Source organism: Atractosteus spatula, chromosome 6, assembly GCF_055471065.1.
Source record: "Atractosteus spatula isolate fAtrSpa1 chromosome 6, fAtrSpa1.hap1, whole genome shotgun sequence".
In the NCBI taxonomy this organism is placed as follows: Eukaryota; Metazoa; Chordata; class Actinopteri; order Semionotiformes; family Lepisosteidae; genus Atractosteus; species Atractosteus spatula.
Genome location: NC_142711.1, coordinates 40590880 through 40610455, shown reverse-complemented (window position 1 = coordinate 40610455; position 19576 = coordinate 40590880). Strand labels below are relative to the sequence as shown.

At 36.9% G+C, this 19576-nt stretch overlaps 1 protein-coding gene across 1 annotated transcript in view; it reads left to right on the top strand.

Moving 5' to 3' along the window:
* malrd1 (MAM and LDL receptor class A domain containing 1) overlaps positions 1-19576 on the top strand; it is a 170356-nt gene that overhangs the window by 52679 nt on the left and 98101 nt on the right. Inside the window, exons 19-26 of the mRNA XM_088918156.1 lie at positions 365-470; positions 833-1200; positions 1759-2180; positions 11210-11297; positions 12345-12524; positions 14069-14228; positions 15279-15435; positions 16268-16378. Of these exons, the coding sequence (XP_088774282.1) occupies positions 365-470; positions 833-1200; positions 1759-2180; positions 11210-11297; positions 12345-12524; positions 14069-14228; positions 15279-15435; positions 16268-16378 (1592 nt within the window). The remainder of the gene's footprint in view (positions 1-364; positions 471-832; positions 1201-1758; positions 2181-11209; positions 11298-12344; positions 12525-14068; positions 14229-15278; positions 15436-16267; positions 16379-19576) is intronic.

Sequence of the window (19576 nt, the reverse complement as noted above, 5' to 3'; positions counted from 1 at the left end):
AATATTTGTTGGTATAAAGTACTTTTGGTTTCCACAACCTCTGCATTTTCCTCATAGAACCTACTGTGTTCCTTCTATCACAAATAATTTATATGACATAACCTTTCAGTCTGCACTCAAGCACTAAATCTAATACTTGAAAATGAGAGATATTACAGTACACAGTAAGAATTTACTGAATTACAATCAGATACTATATAATGGATGTGGATTGAAAAATTCTGCTCCCAATTATTAAAATTAAAAAGAAACTTAAAACTAAAAGTTTGGTATTGTATATATTGATTGTTGATACCTATTTTATTTTATGCCTAATACATGCTGTGTTTTCCAAACACTTGTATCTTTATTTTAATCTCTACAGGACATTTTATGTTTGTTCTGAAAAACAGCAGCAGCTTTTCACAAAAGGCCCTTCTAAGGAGTCCAAAGTACAGTCAGTCTGCATCAGGCTGTTCCGTGTCATTCTGGTAAAATAAAATACTTTTACACATCTATGAATTTAATACTTTTAAAACTAATCTCACTAGGTTGTGTACAGAATTATTAAAGTGATGGAGAAATTAAATCCAATCACCTTGGCAGGAGATTCATACTGGTTTGGTTTCCTCCTAATGCAGTGCTGCTCCCATATGTCCTTGTTTAGATACAATCCATATCTGTCTTTAATCAGTGTGCAAAATTCTGAAAGCTTTTAATTTTGCTGTATTCTGCCGACATGAAGTCTGATTAGCTGACTATTGGATCAAGGGAAAGGAAACCCTTGAGATCTAAGCTTCTGAGAGCAGTTGTTGATTACCCCCAATGTAAAGAACCTGCACTGGTCTTTCAGGCATTACAATTATGGGCTTGCTGTTGGAGCAGCTGACATGTATTTACGGATTGATGGAGTGGACAACATCACCGTTGTGTGGAGGACCCTATACAACCAGGGAGACCAGTGGCTAAAGGTGGTCATTCAGCTTGGTCGCCTGACACAGCCTTTCCAGTTCTCATTAGCCAAGCTCAGCCTCGGCTTTTTCGATGGTGTGTCCGCCTTGGATGATATCCACTTTGAAAACTGCTCCCTTCCTCCACCCTCAGCCAACTGCGCTGGCCCCGATCAGTTCCACTGTAGAGAGACGTGGGGCTGTATTGACCACCTCCTGCTCTGTGACCTTGTGGATGATTGTGGAGATGGATCGGATGAAGAAAACTGTGGTAGGTGATTACATTCTCATTTAATTTAATTTACATTTTGCACTTTCTGTTAGTTACTTTCTGCACTTTCTGCATTTGAAACTGTGAAATGAAACTGCTTCAGGCTGAAAATATTAGGCATGTTTCGAGCAAATTGGTGGGTTACTTAGCTCTCTGGAGTAAAATTGACCAATAAGTAATTGAAGTATTTTGAAATCCTTCAAAAGTACTGTAGCTAGACAACATTTTGAAATTGAATATGAGCCATAAATCAAATTACAGAAATGGTCTGAATGGCTTCCTCTTATAACTCTTTCTTATGTTCTTATCTTCTTCTACTGGCATTTGATTTATAGAATTTGTTCATTATTCTTAAAAGTCTTGACATGAAAGTTATCCGTGCAGCTAAAAAACTTTAGCCTTTTCTCCACAGTTTGTAGTAATTAAAACGATTTAACAGACTTACTATTAAAGTCTAATTGAACTGTTTTCTTCATGGGCTAATCTCTTAGAAACAAATAAGTGATTGGTTTTAAAATTGTTTTTAAAGCCGATTTCCCTTGTGCTGTGTTATTGCAGCTGCTGATCTGCAGTGCAACTTTGAACAAGGCCTCTGCAATTGGTCTCAGGACACTGATGATAAGTTTGATTGGACCAGAATCCAGGGCCCCACCCCAACTTTGAACACTGGACCCTGGAAGGACCATACCTTGGGCAACGTGAATGGCCACTATCTGTTCATCGAGGCCTCCTCACCTCAGAAGTTTAAAGACACTGCAGTGCTTCTGAGTCACAATTTCCATCCCACAACACTGAATGAACACAATCAGTGTATGTTTCGCTTCAACTACCACATGTTCGGCGAGCATGTATACAGACTTGCAGTGTTCAAGAGAACATCCACCAATACCAGAGGAGAACTTCTATGGGAGAAATATGGAGAGCAAGGCAATATGTGGCTAAGAGAAATTCTGTTTATCACCAGTTCCCTGCCCTTTCAGGTAGGACATAGAATTGAAAAGAGTTTCTCTGCTCAAACACATCTTTTGTCTCTATATGCTTTCTTAAATGACTGATATGGACTGCGCACTGGTACAATAAATATACCATAAAGAAATTTTCTTAGTGAGAATATGCAATGACCTTGTAAAACCTAATGGGGCAGTGCAGTAATGGGTCGCTTTAAAAAAGGGACGTTTTCCTCCTGGGTCATCTTGCATCGACCTTTATCATGAAGGTTTGCAAGTTAGAAGTTGTTCTCTTGCTGTTTCACTTCAAGTGTCTGCTCCCCCTTCCCCAATACAGCAGATTTCACATGATCTGCTCTCTTATTATCACTCAGGAGCAGCCAGCACCATTGCTTGGCCTCCATTTCCTTGAATTTGCTGGTCTTCTCAGAAGTCTCCCAAGATTAGGGTCTTGCTGATCTTGTTTATTCCTATCTCAGTTGCACCATCGGATTGCTTTTCTGGTAGCTGAAACCTATGCTTTCTGTGACATAATCTGTTTCCACTCCTTTATCTTGTCCTCCAATCCATGTTGGTTTGTTACCAACTTCTAAATAAGTGACGTTAGACTAACCCCTCCCCTCCTATCCTGCTTCAACTGCTGACTCTTGGGGCTGTGAAGACATTTGAGGGGGCACAGCTTTTTCAGCTCTTGGTCAAACTCTGGGAGAGGCAGAATCAGGCGGTTCTCATTGCTGATGACTTCTCCCCGGCCAGCTGCTGCAATTCAATCTGGAGTTCCCTGAACTTCAGAAATCTGGCTTCATGGGAACAAGCCAGTCCCAGACCTCCAGGTCCCACAACCCCCTCATTAACTGATGAGTGAGCTTGTAATCCCTATCTGTAAAAAGGACAACCCAGATGCGTGTTCTCTGCAGTGGTGCTCAGGATAGCCTCTAGTTCTATGGCATACTCAATTACAGACTTCTGGGGTTGCTATGGATGCTCATAAAAGAAAAAAGATAATTGGTGCTCACTGTACTTTGTATGTAGTTTTTCAAAGGCCCTGGCTGCACACTGCTTCACTGGTGGAGGTTGAGATCAAGGTTTTTGCGCCCTACCCTCTTCACTGGTGGAGAATTGTGGGTGTCCTGGGATGTTATAGAAGCCCATAATACTATAATTATTTGATCCAATAAGACTACTCTTACACTAAAAATGGAAACCCACTTGACCTGATGGATGGTGGTGCTGAGGTTCCCAGGTGGCCCCACATTCGGTGTGGGAATTGGGAGTACTATAACTGCTGGAAGTGAGCAAGAGGGGGATCTACTGGCCTTGTAAATTGCAGGTGTTCCTGGGTGGTGCCTGCATCCAGGGGTGGGCAGTAGATTATCATATGCAGTACTAATACTGATACTAATACTAATAATATTCATCAAACTCATAAAACAAATGCAAACACATACAATTTCAACAAAAAGTACAGGAATAATAAAATGAGTGAGCAAGAGGGGGATCTACTGGACTTGTAAATGGCAGCTGTTCCTGGATGGTGCCTGCCTCCAGGGGTGGAGGCAACAATTGTCCACTATTAAAAATATGTTGAGCAAAAACAATTTCATGGCCAGGGAACCAAATAATAAAATGTTACCCTGACAGCAGGCAGTAGCTACAGCCAGGGTGTATGGGTTAACACCAATTATGGAGAAATGTGTACAGAAACTGCCTACAAAAATTCTCTACAGATTGTTTACAGATTCTGCGTTACTTTGGGACTACAGTTCCCACAAAACCCACCGGGCCACTTCCTGACAGTCCCTATGCTGCTGGCTGGAATGACATGTCCCTCCCGGTGCTAGCAGCTTATGATAATGTGGTTACATTGATGGTCTGTTGTCACCGATGCGTGCACAGAAGGAATTCACATGGGATCCCATATTAAAAAGTTTTGTTTTTCCAACAAACTACAAAAAACATAGGAGGGTGGACAGAGGTAACAGGAATACTAAAGCTGGTATTGGGGATCTGGCTAGCAGCCTCCGCGAGGACGCTAATCCTGACTCCTGTGCCACCACTTTGTCACCTGGTTACACTTTGACTTTGTGAAATATCTCCAAATCCCCTTTTGTATTCTTCATCAGCATCTTTCAGTCTATATAAGCACTTTTTAGATGGTTGATTCTATGTGGAGCTGTGTTGTGGAAGTAATGCTGTGCTGATGCTGACTCATTCAAAAACCATATTCCAGCACCCCTTCCACCCACTGTACTCTTCTCTACTCGAGACGATGTTCTTCAAAGCATCTTGCTTTGAACACTCCACTCTCAATGATTGACTCAGAAATATCACTTAATTAATATTATTAAAACTTCCTTTTCTTTGTTCACTCTACCAACTGTATCCTATTATTTTCTTAACTTTCATACCTTTAGTATTGTGCATATGCATTAGTTTCTTAGTGGCTTCCTTTGGGGATTCAAAACAATCTCTGCCTTTTGCCTCTACTCCAACTAAATTAGGGTTTATCCAAACTACTGAGATTGAGGAGGACAAGTCCACTTCTCCCTAAATCTATACTGTATACTGTACATTAAATATCATACTTCTGTGCTACTGACTTCAAATTCAATTTACATCTAATAAGGTACACCACCTTAATCAGGGTTTGTGTAAAATACTGATTTAGATACTGGATATTCCTTATTGTTCAAATTTGTTTTCACACTACTTAAATGGCTATGACTTTCAACAAAATGAGTTCAGAAATGAAAAAGATTGCTTTGAAAAAATTGACAAGTCTTTTCTGCAGGACACAGGTTTTTCTTTGCTGTAGGAGTATCATTTCAGATTGTATCAAATATATTAAATTGAGATCAAAAGATAAGGTTCATAAGTCTACTTTTCTTCTGCTAAAATTTAGATTTGAAATACTGTATGTACTTACAGTCACTGGATTCCTTTAGCACATAGTATCATACCTAGCTTCTACATTTCTCATTTAAAAGGATTGATGAATAGGACCTCTCATTTGAACCAATTGTATGTTCTGTTGGTCCCATTAATCTGTAATTGCATTTGTAACAGGTTGGATTTGTTTTATAGTCCTTTGAAATGATTGAAAAACCTGGTTGCTTTTCTAATTTAAATAATTTAAGTTAATTTAGGTCTGCTTGTGTATTTAAGGTAATTATCATGCTGAAAGGCAAATCTTTCATAATTGCCTAGTCTTCCTGCAATGAAGTAAAGGTGAAATGAAAACATACCTTCTACTTTTATTACACATCCTGCAAACTGGCAAAGCAACAAAAAAAACCTTTCACTTTATTTTAATTCTGGTACTTCACAGCACTTGTACAGTATCCTCATGGTATACAGCCAATTCCTTCTCATGGTGCAACATCAGAGCATTGTAATGAAGTGACTCAAGTGTTTCACTTTATCTAAGTCATTGGGTCCTTTCCTACCATCTGCTGGTTTGCTTCTGCAGATGCACAGCATATGCTCTTCCAAAACTGTATGTAATTTAAAAAAAACCTGACAAGTTATATGAATCCTTACATACAGCACACAGGACCTGAAATGGTAAAATGAAGTTGAATCCACTCCGTCTTATCAACCACTGAATTGGTCACATCCTGGTTACTGTGAACAGTTCTCCAGATTAAAAACGTGACAGGTTATTTGACCTTTACACAAGGTTTCTAGGCATTTCTAGGCTGAAGAACATGAGCTCTAGTGATAGTTTGAAAGAACTAAATTAGATTTCTCCCAGTACACAGCAGATGAAGAAAGAAGCCTTGAAAATATTTAAAGGAATTTATAAGGTGAACATCACTTAATTCACAGAAATAAGAAGAGTATATATATAAGGAGCAGATAGAGAACAAAGACAAAAATCAGAAAGAGAAACAGTGAACTTTTTAAACGTGGATGCAGCCAGTATGGTTAATGATAGCTGGACAATTCCTATCATTGAGTCAAATATATAGTGAGCCTAAAAAGCCAGCAACAAGTTTGATTGGGATTCATTCGTAGGAGGAGGGTAAGGGGTAATAAGCAAAATGATCCGTTTATTCTCTAGATTTAAGAGCAATTTGTAAATCATTCTTGACAATGTTTTACAGTAAATGGTGGAAGCCGAAGAAGTGTTTTATTTTGTTTGGATGTAATTTAGGCAAATCTTTGCCCTTTAATTCTTATGTGATGTGTGAAAGATAAACAGCAAAAGGCAGTGTAGGAGGCAAAAGGATTTTAAGTCTATGAAAACATTTATTTCTTCTCTAGAAATTAATTCAGACTATTTTATTATTCCTAATGTAATTTAAAAATATTATTCTCTGTCACACTGACAGGATTTTTTATAGCTTCCAAGAAGATAAAAGAATATGACGTTTTTAGGATTGTAGTGTAACTCAACAGTAATTTCACCCTCATACCTACTTTAAATACAATAAAAACATCCCTTCTTATTTTAAATACATCTTTGAAAACATTCTGGATTTCTGTGAAAAAGAGAACAAAGGCAACTCACCTTGCAAATGACTTTAATCATAACTCACTTTGCCTTAAAATGGCTGTTTAATATAAATCCTTTGTGCAATCATTTTATTCAGTGTTCAAAGACATTTTCAATGTGTAGGGATGTGTTAAACTCGTATTTAAGAAAGAAGACATCTTGAAGCTTTGGATCAGGAAATGTATATAGTTGATGTTCCCAGCTTGTAAAATGAATTGAAGGCTACCATGCTTAATACACAATATTTTGTGCTATGAAATTTACATTCCTGAATTCAGTTTGTAGTATTTTGTTGCGATATTAACATTTAACATACTACTAATGGGAAAAATATATTTACTGGATGTCTTGTTAATAGTTAATATTCTATAATAATGTAAGGTGTGAATGCATGTGTATAAATTGCCATAGTGTTATATGGAGTTGCAGAAATAAGTATTCATCTTTGGTTTCTAGATTAGTTACCTCACTAGGAATCACTAGGTAGCTCTTGCTTGGATGAATCAATACTCAATAAACATAAATGGGATACAATTGTAAAATGTTTTCAAAATATTTCTTACACTTAATGTAACAGGAAACAGAAGTGCTGGACATGGAAGATGTCAGAGTACACATGTTCCTATTGGTCAGGTTTCTCACCCTACACCCTACAAATCTAAAGCATCTACATATACATACTGCTCATGGTTTTGTGCTTCAAGCAACATATTTACTATACGGTAATAACACTATACTATACTACCGTATATACTGTATACTTTATTATATAGTATACAGTATACCATATACTGTATACCATATACAGTAGTATATTTACTATATACTATAAGTTATTCACAGTTTTGAAAATGAATGATTCCTTACAGGTTCTGTAAATTCTGTAATATTACAGTTCTTTTCAAAATTGTTTTATAGGTTTAAAATATATACTGTATATACTGTATACCTATAATACAAGCAATGAGGAAAATGTAAACAGGCTTTCTTATGCTCTTGTATTATTTCTTGTATTTTATAATCCTGTCACTTTCTGTCTCCATGTGTCTTCACCTGCCTTTGTGCTGTGTAAGACTTTGCTTTCTAATTGATATAATTCCCCTCCTTTTATATGTTAATATATTTTGCATTTATATGTTGCATTTATGTATCTATAAAACAAAAGAAAGAATGAAAGGAGTTTCCTGTTCTTTTGATGTGGACTGGTCCAGATTGTTTTCCCTTTAAAATCCAAACACTCCAAATAGTATTTCCTGCAAAGGGCAGGCTGTATAAATTGATGTGTTAAGCTCCTGTTTCCCAGAAACATGGAATAAATTATCATAATGCCCTATTCAGGAGAAGAAAAGAAAAGCCTGCTTCTGTTGTATAAAATGTACAGAATGGTAAGTGACTCTAATGTGGAATTTCATTCACAATTTGGACAAAACAAGATTAGGATTAGGATACTGTCTGCTGACAAAGAGGGCAGGTCTTTTCTGTAGCCTGTGAAGTGAAAAGATAATATTTTTGCATTCCTCAACCATCTGTTGAGGAACTGGATGCACATGCCATATTTGTCTTAAACTAGAATTGTGAAAGCAGTTGCTACTGAAGTCAGTGAAGTCACAAAACGTTTAAATATCCATTGCAAGACTGTTTTGAAACATACTGTACGTTACAACCTTTGGTCTTTTATTTAATTTTAGAAAGTGGATAGTTAAATATAATTTGAAGAAAAAAAACATTAATTTTATACAAATAATGAATTTGTCATAACAGGGAAAAAACACCTGCAATTTCCTCCACATACAATAATATTCAGTACAGAAAACTACAGTACTCTACATCCAAAAATTGCAATACATGTAGTGGCTGCTCGGGATGTTTGCTTATCTGGAAAGATTCGTGATTTTTCACTGAAGTTATTTGCTAATATTTATGGATTTTTATGACTGTAACACTTCGTAATTCAATGTTTACCATAATATGATTCTTGAGTGAATGCTCAAACCATTTTATTTAATAATTTAGTGTTTATTTTACCTGGGTTTGAGGACTTATTGGCTGGATCTTGATTCTTCATTTTAGGAGCTGATCCTAACTTTTATACCACTTTAACCTGGTTATGTGTATTTATGTAGTACAGCATGTTGTATTTGAATATGGAAGTAAAGGAAATCAGTATGTTGTCTGAATTAATAGCAATGGTTCTCATATTTAACTATGATCTCCATTTGTGCTACTAGTGGCAAAATGATGTATTAATTACAAACACATTAGCAACCTTACGCAAACAATCAGATCATGGTGCACTGGGAAGGAACCTAATATTAAATGACAGATTTAGAGCACTATAAATATTCATACAAATACAGTATAAGTATTGTAATGTGGATTATAAAGATGTTAGCGAAATTGAGATTGGATATACAGAGCCCTCCAGGTTTATTCTTGCCCCTGATTAAACAGGAACAAAAAAAAACATCATAGCAGAATAAATTACAGATTGGATAATTTGTTTCAAAAAGTTACAATAATATTGAACTGTAGTCATAATAGTATTGCACAGAGCAAATCATATTTGTTATACAGTATATAATAATTTGAAACCTTCTTTAATGTGCGTGGTAAATGGGGATACCATTAGAGCTCTATATACAGTATACAGTAGTTACAGAGGCTTACATTTTAAATTCCAAAGACAAGAATGTTACAGTAGATTTGTTTTTGTTTAATTTTATTTAAAGAAATACTTAGTGGTGTGAAAACAATGTGACCCTCCTTGATTTATGACAAATTTGAAAGATTACTTTATGATATATTTAGGCTTTTTTAAGTGATAAACATCATTCAGTCTGTTCATCTGCTAATAGTTGTATAATTCTGTCTATTCCATCAGAGGTACTGTATGAATAAATTTGGAGGGTACTTTACAAAAGAGATGAAGTGAAGTGATATATCTTTCACTTTAAAAAAACTTGTATCAGTGTAAGAACCTTTCCTTCATAAACAGTCTTTAGAAATTCGCAATAAGTACAGAGTATATTAATCATAAATATTACATTTGGTTATAAACTGAGTGATGACAGCATTCATTAAAATATCTTAATGGTTGAACATCCAGCTTACTTGAACAATTACATGCTTAACTCCACAACCCAATTGCATTTCAGAACCCTTTTCAGGGCTTATTAAATATCACAACTGCTGAATCATGCATATCAGGTGTGAATGAGGTTCTGTTGACTGTGAAGAGTATGACTTTCATTTCTGCTGCTGGTGTTTTCTGTCAGTATGGGAAAACAACTTTTATGATGCACCATGCTGAATTTTTTTTTAAAAAAAAACCAAGTCTTACTCCTAGAATTGTGCATCAGAAAAATATCAATGCTTTCAGGGTATATGAAATTTTCCTTTTTATTTTCCTTCCAGTTTTGGTTTGGAGGTACTGTATGTAGCATAATTAGTTAATTAGTTTATGTTAACTAAACCGTACTTATATTCTCATTTACAGTATTGTCTCATTACAAAGTCAGTGAGTGCTGTTTCATTGATGATTCTAGGATGGTGGAGCTCAGAATTTCACCTCATCAGAAAACAACAAATCTGATTACTGTACCAATAACATTTTACTGGGCTCTTACATTACAAATGCACAGTAAAGTACAGCTTAACCACAAAGAAGACCATACAGTATGTCATACAAACTGCATAGAACATTGGCACAGCTAAGTAAATGCATGGTACAAGTGTGGGTGAACAGCGTAAATGCTGTAGCTTTCACATTAAAAGTGGTATTGCTGGTGCCTAAACCATTATACTGAATTTACTTTTGCTCTTCAGGTTCCCTTATCACTGTAACTTCTCTGATCTTTCTAGCACCTACTGCATGCCAATACGTCTCTTAACAGTTTTCTGTTTTGCTGCTTTGAAACCAAAGTGCATCTGGAGTTATAGAATTTGTGCATAGTCTGTGTTTTCACTTAGTATGAAGGCTTCTGTTCTTTTATTATTGCTGGATCACAAAGGCTAAAACATTTTTGGGGGTCAATTATAGCTGCATTGTTGAAGTCATAAAGCCTAACTGTAACATAAAGCCATAAGTGTTTAAATGATTCGATTTTCAGCTGCTCCATCTACAAACCAGCTAATGTACTGCATTGCAATAATGAAATCCTGCAGATGAATTGCAAATCAGTAAAAATGTGCAGAGCCCTTTAGTTCACTTCTTTCCCTGCAGTGTGAGATGCTGAAGCACTGTCCCTGTAAATCAAAAGCCAAAAATAGTATTTCTCTTGATTCTTGTCTATTTTTTGTATTTTTTTAAATGAACAAATAATAATAACTAAATAAACTAAATGAACTAAATAATAAACTATTGATTCTGAATTACTGTATGTATAGGCATGTCATTCGGAAGCTGTTTTCTTGACTACAGAAGTATTATATATCATAGTATTTTAATCATAGTTTTCTATAGGCACTCTTGACATTTTGTTTCTATTTTTATTTCATTGAGTGCTAGTAAGATGATCTTCATGCCTGCTTATTCATTCTGGGTTTTGCTGTTTTTCTCTGACAGATATTGGTGGAAGGCACTGTGGGAGATGACTTTAATGGAGACATAGCGATTGATGACTTGTCCTTCATGGGCTGCATTCTCTATTATGGTGATTGTATTAATTACTTAAACATACTTTTATTAGGCACTTTACAGTTTGTAAAAGAAGGGTGTCTTCTGCTCAATGTACAGTAAGAAGCAGGAAACCTTTCTGCACTTCAAATCTGCTTAATGTAATTCAGTCAATAGCATGAGTACAGTAATTATGTCTGTAGAATTATGTTAGAAATATAAATATCATAAAACAATTGGGACTGGACCCTTTAAATGCAACAATAACAACAACAATAATAATAATACTAATAATAGCTAAACAAAACAAGGAAAAGGAAACAAAAAAGAAACAGTGGTCCAAAAATTCAAATAAATAAAGGCACAAAAATAACATGCACACATTAAAGGAGGAAACTAGCCGCTCTGTGATTTTGTTGCATTGCACTCTGTGTAGTCCAGAGATGAAATGCTCTCCGAACCTGTTTGTAGTTGAAGGCTGTACCCTCAGCGGCTGATGGTTGAACTGACTAAGCAGTGAGTGTGAGTTATACTTTGACTTGACACTTTCTGGTTACGAGAGGTCTCCATTCTCATATTTATCAGTTAGTGAGGAAGCTCAAAGGAGTAGAACATAAATAGTGGTGTAAAGATGTGGGCACTTGTTCTACAGTATATCTCCTTTACTCACAGACCATATTATTGTGTGAGATTACTTTTAGAACTTGAACACACCTACAGTATCTGCGGCGAACCATCTTTAATACCCTTTAACTTTGGCTAAGCCCAGATTCTGAACTTTTGAGAGTTTGGAGCAATTCTGACATGAACAGTTCTGTGGTCACTTAAGGCCCTTTGAGGTTACAGGAAATTACCAATTCTATCCTCGTCTCCCCTTTGGAACAAACAGGGTTTTCCAGTTCTTGGGTCAATCACCTTAGCGCCTCTCCCTGATAAAAGTCTTGTGGGGAAACAGCTACTACTACAATACTGTTTTTCAAAATACGCATAGTAGAGGTGTGTAAAAAATGTTCTTACAGACTAAATCCCCACAGCACTTGACTTTCTCCTAATAATATTTATGCAGCTAACTTTTTTTCTTCAGGTGATTTACCTTCAGATGGCCCTACAATACCCTCAGGAACCTTATATCCTACAACTGAGTATCCACACAGCTGTCCAGAGGGCAAATATATGTGCAGTGCAACTGGTGATTGCATTGACCTTGTGAAAAAATGTGATTTTAGAGAGGATTGCTCTGATAAAACAGATGAACTAGCCTGTGGTAAGAACAATGCATTCCTTTCATATTACCTCTGTTCTTTTTACTTCTTGGTCCAGCCTTACACATCGTTTATTGAGAATTATTTTAAAAGCACAACTAGTCTGGATCTTTGAGATCCTCATCTGTTCTGAAAACGGGTACTTTTTTTACAAGTATACAGGTAGTATTAGTCTCTGTAATTCATTAATTCATTCCTTCATTTTCTAACCACTTCTTCCAACTGGACCCTCCCCAGCAAGCAAAAGGCACAAGGTGGCACACTCCCTGGATGGGATGCCAGTCGATCGCAGCTGAAGACACACATTATTCTAAATGAGGAACAAGTAAAGGTTTATTCCTTCTTCAGGTGTGCTGAAGGCTCCACAGTCGAAACATTGTGTTTTGTTTCCTTCTCTTTTTAGCATGGAATAAAACTTTACTTGTTCCTTATTAATGCATTTATACATGTTTCACAGGAAATTGTGTTGTGTTTAGGATCACAATTACAAACCAAGATTTTATTAACTCTTCTGACGTTCTATAATGTATTTATTCAGTTTTGCCATAAGTGTAGCTAGTCTACACAACATAATAAAAACCATGTGCAAGAGATTGAAACATATGTAGTGTCCTCAGGCACCCCCAAATTTCCAGTGTTCAGCAGAATTACCCCGCCTACACAAAATGACAAAATGCTTTTTTAAATTTTGCAAAGAAAAATGGAGTCTGAATGTCACACACTGCCTTTGCTTAATTTTGCAGAGCTCAAGAAATGTTATTTGCAATCCACTAGAAAACTTCTGTTGCAATTTGGAATCAACCAGTTTAACTGTACAAGATCAAATGTGTGCTATTCCAAACTCCAGAATCATACACAGACTTCAGTATTTTTCCCCTGCTAATGGACATAAATAAAATGCCAGACAAAGCAGTTAAATGTAAACACAGGATCAAAATTAGAAACTTAATAGGAATTAATTTATGACACAGAATGTGAAACTTCTTTACCCAAAAAGTGGAGGGACAGGCTGAAACAGGTTTCCCAGATAAGCTATTGAGGCACAAACTATGGACATTTTTAAGAAATGGGTGGTCAAAAGTTTAGATCTGCTTAGATTCTAAACTACCAAAAGAGCAAGAGGAGACCAAATGGCCCCCTCTTGTTTGTAGAACATTATTGTATTATTTTTTACTGCCCAGACCCAGACGACTTGCTAAGCTTCCAAAATCTGATGAGATCATGGCAAAAGGTGGTAATACTGTATCTTCATGTGTAATAAAAGAGACATTACGTAAGATATGTTAGTGACTAGAGTCACCATCAGGTACTTTCTGAGACAGCTTTATGAGATGTGTGCAACACCTTAGAACATAAAATCTGAAGAGGCCGTCAAAGAATAATAGTTGTCTTAAGGCTACCATAAGCAGCTAGGTAAACTCCCCAACTGAAACTCATTGCTTTTAAATTTTATGACAACTACAGTATAACCCCTGTGTATACACACAACATTGCTAACAACATCTGTGCATTTGTTGTGCATGTTTTGCTCACTTTTCTCTTGCAGTGCGTCCAAAGTGTGATTTTGAAAAGGGAAATAGGTGTGGCTGGTATCAGAATCTAAAAACAAATTCAAAAATAAAACAAGCATTTTTGTGGCTTACTGGACAAGGTTTAACAATATTTCCTGGGGAAGCAAACCACAGACCAAAAACAGATCATACCTTGTAAGTATCAATTTACAGAGGATGCTTGTCTGACTGTCTCATCAAACCCACATTCAGAAAGAGCAAATTATTTTCCTATTGCTCTTAGATTCAATTGTTCCCTCTGTCAAGAGGTCAAGAGAGACAACAGTATTTGAATGTATTGCAAACTGATGATTATCCTTGATTATCATTGTACATGACTAGGAAACTTTGCACATGCTGGTAAGCTGTGATCTGGTCATAGAAACATTCAGCTGAAGTAAATCATGTGTCAAAAATGTAAAAACTTGGATTGAGTAGAGCATAATCATCCTATGAAGTCATGTTAAATATTATTATGCAAAAATACTTATTTGATTTTGTGACAATGCATTCTTTGAGATATTTTATATTGCTACTTGTAAAATACATGCCAGTTATTCTCCATGGGTCTGTACTCATTGTGGAGCACTATCTAAACCATGCCATGTTTTGTGCGTAGGGGGGTGGTGATTAAGATGTGCAGCATGTAACTTTTTATGGAGTTTATAATGAACGTTTGGGAGGGATGACAACAGCTAAGTTCAACCAACTTCAACTGTCAGTGATTCATAATTAATCCTGATGTCATTTCTTCACCTAAAACATTATAAATGCCATATATAATATATATTCCCATTCTCACCCCCACATACTGTACTTGTACTGTATGTCTTTTTGCATTCCACCTCCACCACAACTCCATGTTTGCAGCTGCCCCTTGGTGACTCCTCACACCACTTGGGGGTCCTAGCCTCCTTGTTCTATTTGTTCTATGGTTAGCAGGTTGGCCATCAGTCAAGTGGATTAAGCCTTTCAGTATGCTGAATTCCTGGATTTTGTTATTCTGAGTGAAAAATACCATTATAAACTATAAGACCTCAAGTTGCATGATAAGTGTTAAATATTATGAACAAAATATAAAGCACAAAGTTGAATTTGAGTTGTGCAGCTTATTAATATCAAGAAGAGAAATGTTTCTCAGCTTCTAAGGAGTGCATTCGGACATACACACAGTAGAAGACTTAATGTTTTGTGTTTCCTTCCCAGAGGCACTCCAGAAGGCTGGTACGTGTATGCAGACAGTTCAAATGGACAGTTTGGCCACATCGCTGACCTTGTGACCCCAGTCATATCTCAGACTGGGCCGCAGTGTACACTGGTGTTCTGGTACTACATGAAAGGAGTCACAGTGGGGACCTTGCAGGTAATTGTGAATGACTGTTCTTCTGTAAAATTGCTTTATTTTTTTACCTGCAGAGATAGAAGTATGCACACACTTGGCATAACACCATGTGTGAAATTATTAATGAGCTAGCTTCAGCCACATATTGATTTTTATTCATCTTCAATCCATTTTACGTGCCAGAACTGAATATATCTTTCATTATTTGAAGAATGCTGTACTCATTAAAAGAGAAAGCTGGATTTTTAAGTACCATGCATCTGCTTTTTATTTAAGAGTTTTGTAGTACTTCCTGGTTAATCAGAAAGTCTCCAGCAATAATTAAAGTTGGTAGTAAAAATAATTTCTGGAGGGTTTCTTCATTTAGAACTTGCCCATCTCATTTTAACTCTTTAGTCTGAGTTTAATAAATTAGAGAGAAACTAAAATCAAGCATCCTTAATTAACTTAATACTATGATCAACCAATGATCAGTGTGAAAAAAATATGTCTTTAAAATGTAGCATTCACTTACACTCAATGTCCCTAAAGGTTCAGGGGTATTTGTTATAAAAGGTAGTGAAAGGGGTATGATACTAGAAAGGGTAGATTGATTTTGTTACTGTTTTTTCCTCAGTAATTGGAAACACATTATTCATTTCACTTAACATTTCTTCTAACAATAATATCTTGGTTTGCATGGCCTAATGAATAGCTGCATCACACCATCCATTCAATAATCCCCCAAATATTTCAGTGTAAAATGTTTTTGTCATAGAGTTCAGGAGTTTGTCATCCATGTGAAAAAAGTTACACTTGTTTCAGACTAAAAAGGTAATATGTTGGATAGCTAAAATCCCATTTCTTTTTGCAGGTTCTCAGTAAATTTGGCAATGTGACACATGTGCTCTGGTCTCAAACTGGAAATCAGGGTGACCTTTGGAGGAAAGGAGAAGTATTCCTGGGAATTCGTTTGAATTTTGAGGTTTGGTTCCTTTTTTAATTTACATTGCATCTCATATTGAATTCATTGAAATATGTTTATTTTACATGTACTGTATAGCACAATTCAGAAAAGGTTTCAATTCCCCATCTGGTGTCAGATGGATAAAGTGTGTGAAATGCATATCTTTTCCTTACAACATTTATGATGCTATGTGATAAGAGATTTTACTGTCTGTGAGGAAGAGGTACTGAATACGTACTGTAGCTGTTTAGTATACTGCACACAACATCCTGTCTAGCAGACTTTTCACCAGTAAAGTGGGAGTTTTATGAAATAGAAGGCACTTGGGAAACAATTATTGCATTCATTCTTTGATGTGATATTGAGAGCAAGTGGTTTGCAACATGGTGCAGATATTTTTCTATTAAAAAGATAATCTTACCACATAAAATGATGTAGTTTGTTCAAAAAATATTTAAGGCATAGAATAAGCATAAATCAAATGCTGAGCTTTATTGAGGTAACTCAGCTGACTGAAGAGAACAACAACGCATCTGTACAAACAGTGCTATCAGAACCCCCTAAAGAAATGATGAAGGATTACCGACGCGTAATCCTGCAATTATGAAGCCAGCAGCCATGCCACCCTGCAACTTACAATTGGCAGCCCACTGAAGCTAAGCAGGTGTGAGCCTGGTCAGTACCTGGATGGGAGACCTCCTGGGAAAAACTAAGGTTGCTGCCGGAAGAGGTGTTAGTGAGGCCAGCAGGGGGTGCTCACCCTGCGGTCCATGTGGGTCCTAATGCCCCAGTATAGTGATGGGGACACTATACTGTAAACAAGCGCTGTCTTTCAGATGAGACGTAAAACCAAGGTCCTGACTCTCTGTGGTTATTAAAAATCCCAGCGTTCTTCTCGAAAAGAGTAGGGGTGTAACCCCGGTGTCCTGGCCAAATTTCCCATGTCTCCTAATAATCCCCCTCAATGAATTGGCTACATTACTTTGTTCCCCCCCCCCCCCCCCACTCTGACAGTAGGCGGCATGACAGCTCAAAGATTTGGTTCAAACCACCAAATGGAGACGGGCGTGCTGACAAGCGGATCCTGCTGATGCGGGATTAATGCTAGGATGAGAGAGAATCCTGAAATTATGAAAGCTAAAATAGAAAAGATGGAAATAGAAGATATGAAGAACGCTTCAGCAGCATTTCCAAATCTGTCAAAGAAAAAGTAAGTTTAGGACAAAAAACAGTGTTTGAGCAAGGATGAAAAAGGGAAATATATAATTCAACATAACACTGAATTAAAGCCCTTATTTACAGATCATAGTGAGCAGAAATAAAGTGGTTGGGTTCAGATGTGATATAAACTCCATAACTTCAGAGCAGCAGTGTTCATGGAATCAAACATGGCAGTCAGGTTTTCTTGATAAGCAGTGAAGATGACTGTGCCAATCGAAGGAATGGTATTTGGTACTTAAGCCATCTTAGTTCCAGCTTTGAGGAGTTAGTGGAGGAACTAGGAACAAGTCACTCACTCAATATTTTGAAGAGTGGCGGGTAAGAAGAGATAGCTATTCTAGATGAGTATATATGATCGTTGAAATAGATTAGAAAGGACATTTTGCAGAGACAGATTTGTGTTACAGTACATCCACCAACGCTGTGAAGTGGCAGGGCATATTGATCTGTAGTGACTGTGGGCCACGTCTACCCTCCTGCCTGCCCTGCACTGAATGCTGAGGGTACAGGATACTCAACACAAGGAGTCCCCTCTGCTTTCTACTTATGCCCTGCCAGGCTGAATTCCTCTTGTTTCCTGTCTGATCCTGTTTTTCTGCCTGCCTGGATCTTCACCATCACCTGCCTGTATCCGCCTGGTTCAGGACACACTGCAGGACCCTTCCTTTGCTGTGCTCGCCCTCACTGCTCCAGCCAGCTGTGGAAAGCAGCCGGCTCTCTGACTGGTAGCAGCACATTTAGCTATATACAGTATGTCATAGTTTAACATACTTTAAGTAACTGGGGAGGTTTAAGAGCTCACATTGACTGGTGAGAATTGTCTTAATGCAGTCAAGCTTGGCTTGTGACTAGGAGATGTGAAAGGGGAGAATCAAGGACAATCCAAAATGTCTCAAAGGAAGGTTTGGTTTTCTCCCTGTTGAAGGGGGTTCATACATCTAAAAAAGCAGAATAAAAGCCGAAGGAGAAATGAAGGATGGATGGAAACTTGTAAATAAAGATCCAGTAGAGAGCTTCTGAAAGTGTTGAAAAGGTTTTGGTGGTGTGGCAGACAAAAGTGCAATGATCAGTGTGAAATAATACTAATAATATGGAAAGAAGGATGGGCATAGAGTGTGGGGCAGATGGAGACATGAGGTCTAAGGCGAGGCAGCATAGGACTCAGAAAAGCATGTTGTTTCAAATGCATAAGGCGGTAGGACCGGATAGGCTTGGAAAAAGGACACAGGACTGAAGATAGATTTGGTTGTAAGTAAGTGGATTGTTGTAGCTCGATAGGAGTAGTAGGAGGTTGACGTGGTGAGACCAAACAGCAAGGAGACTTGCAAGAATTTCGCTTTTGGGTATAGTTTGAATTCCACATCAGGGGGTGTTTCATAGATTATTGAGTTAACTGATGCATTTGGCTTTCTTTATTAGGCAAAAGAAAAGAACCATGGACAGTAGCAGAGTAAGATCTGTGTTTGGCGAATGCAAATGGCAAATGCAGAAACACAATACATAAGTCAAAACTAAATCAAATAAAAACTATTATTTTTACAGTATATGTAGGTACCATAGGTGAAAATAGGTAAGATTATTGTTTGATCATTTTTAAACATTTTAAAAAAATAAAAATACATTATTGGAGAGAAATATTTACTAAATTAAGGAATAAGACAGTTAGAAGTTAGAAGGCTTTTTTTTGAATAAAAACTGCATAATATGTTTGTTCGTATTGTGAAAGAGCAACTGATGTTGATGTAATATTGTCTTATTCCATTTGAATAAAATTGAGTTAAAACATCTTAAAACCTGTAAGGGGAAAACGACTTTGATCTTGCTCTTTACTGCATTTTTAAGGACAACATTTTTCATTTTCACCCCATATGATTAAATATGTAGATATACCTACCAGGCCTGAAGGCCGCTGATTTCAAGCGTTATCAAGTTTAACAGGATTTAAACCTGCTCTCTTCAAGCAGCACAGCCATTCATATGAGCCTGTTTAAAAGT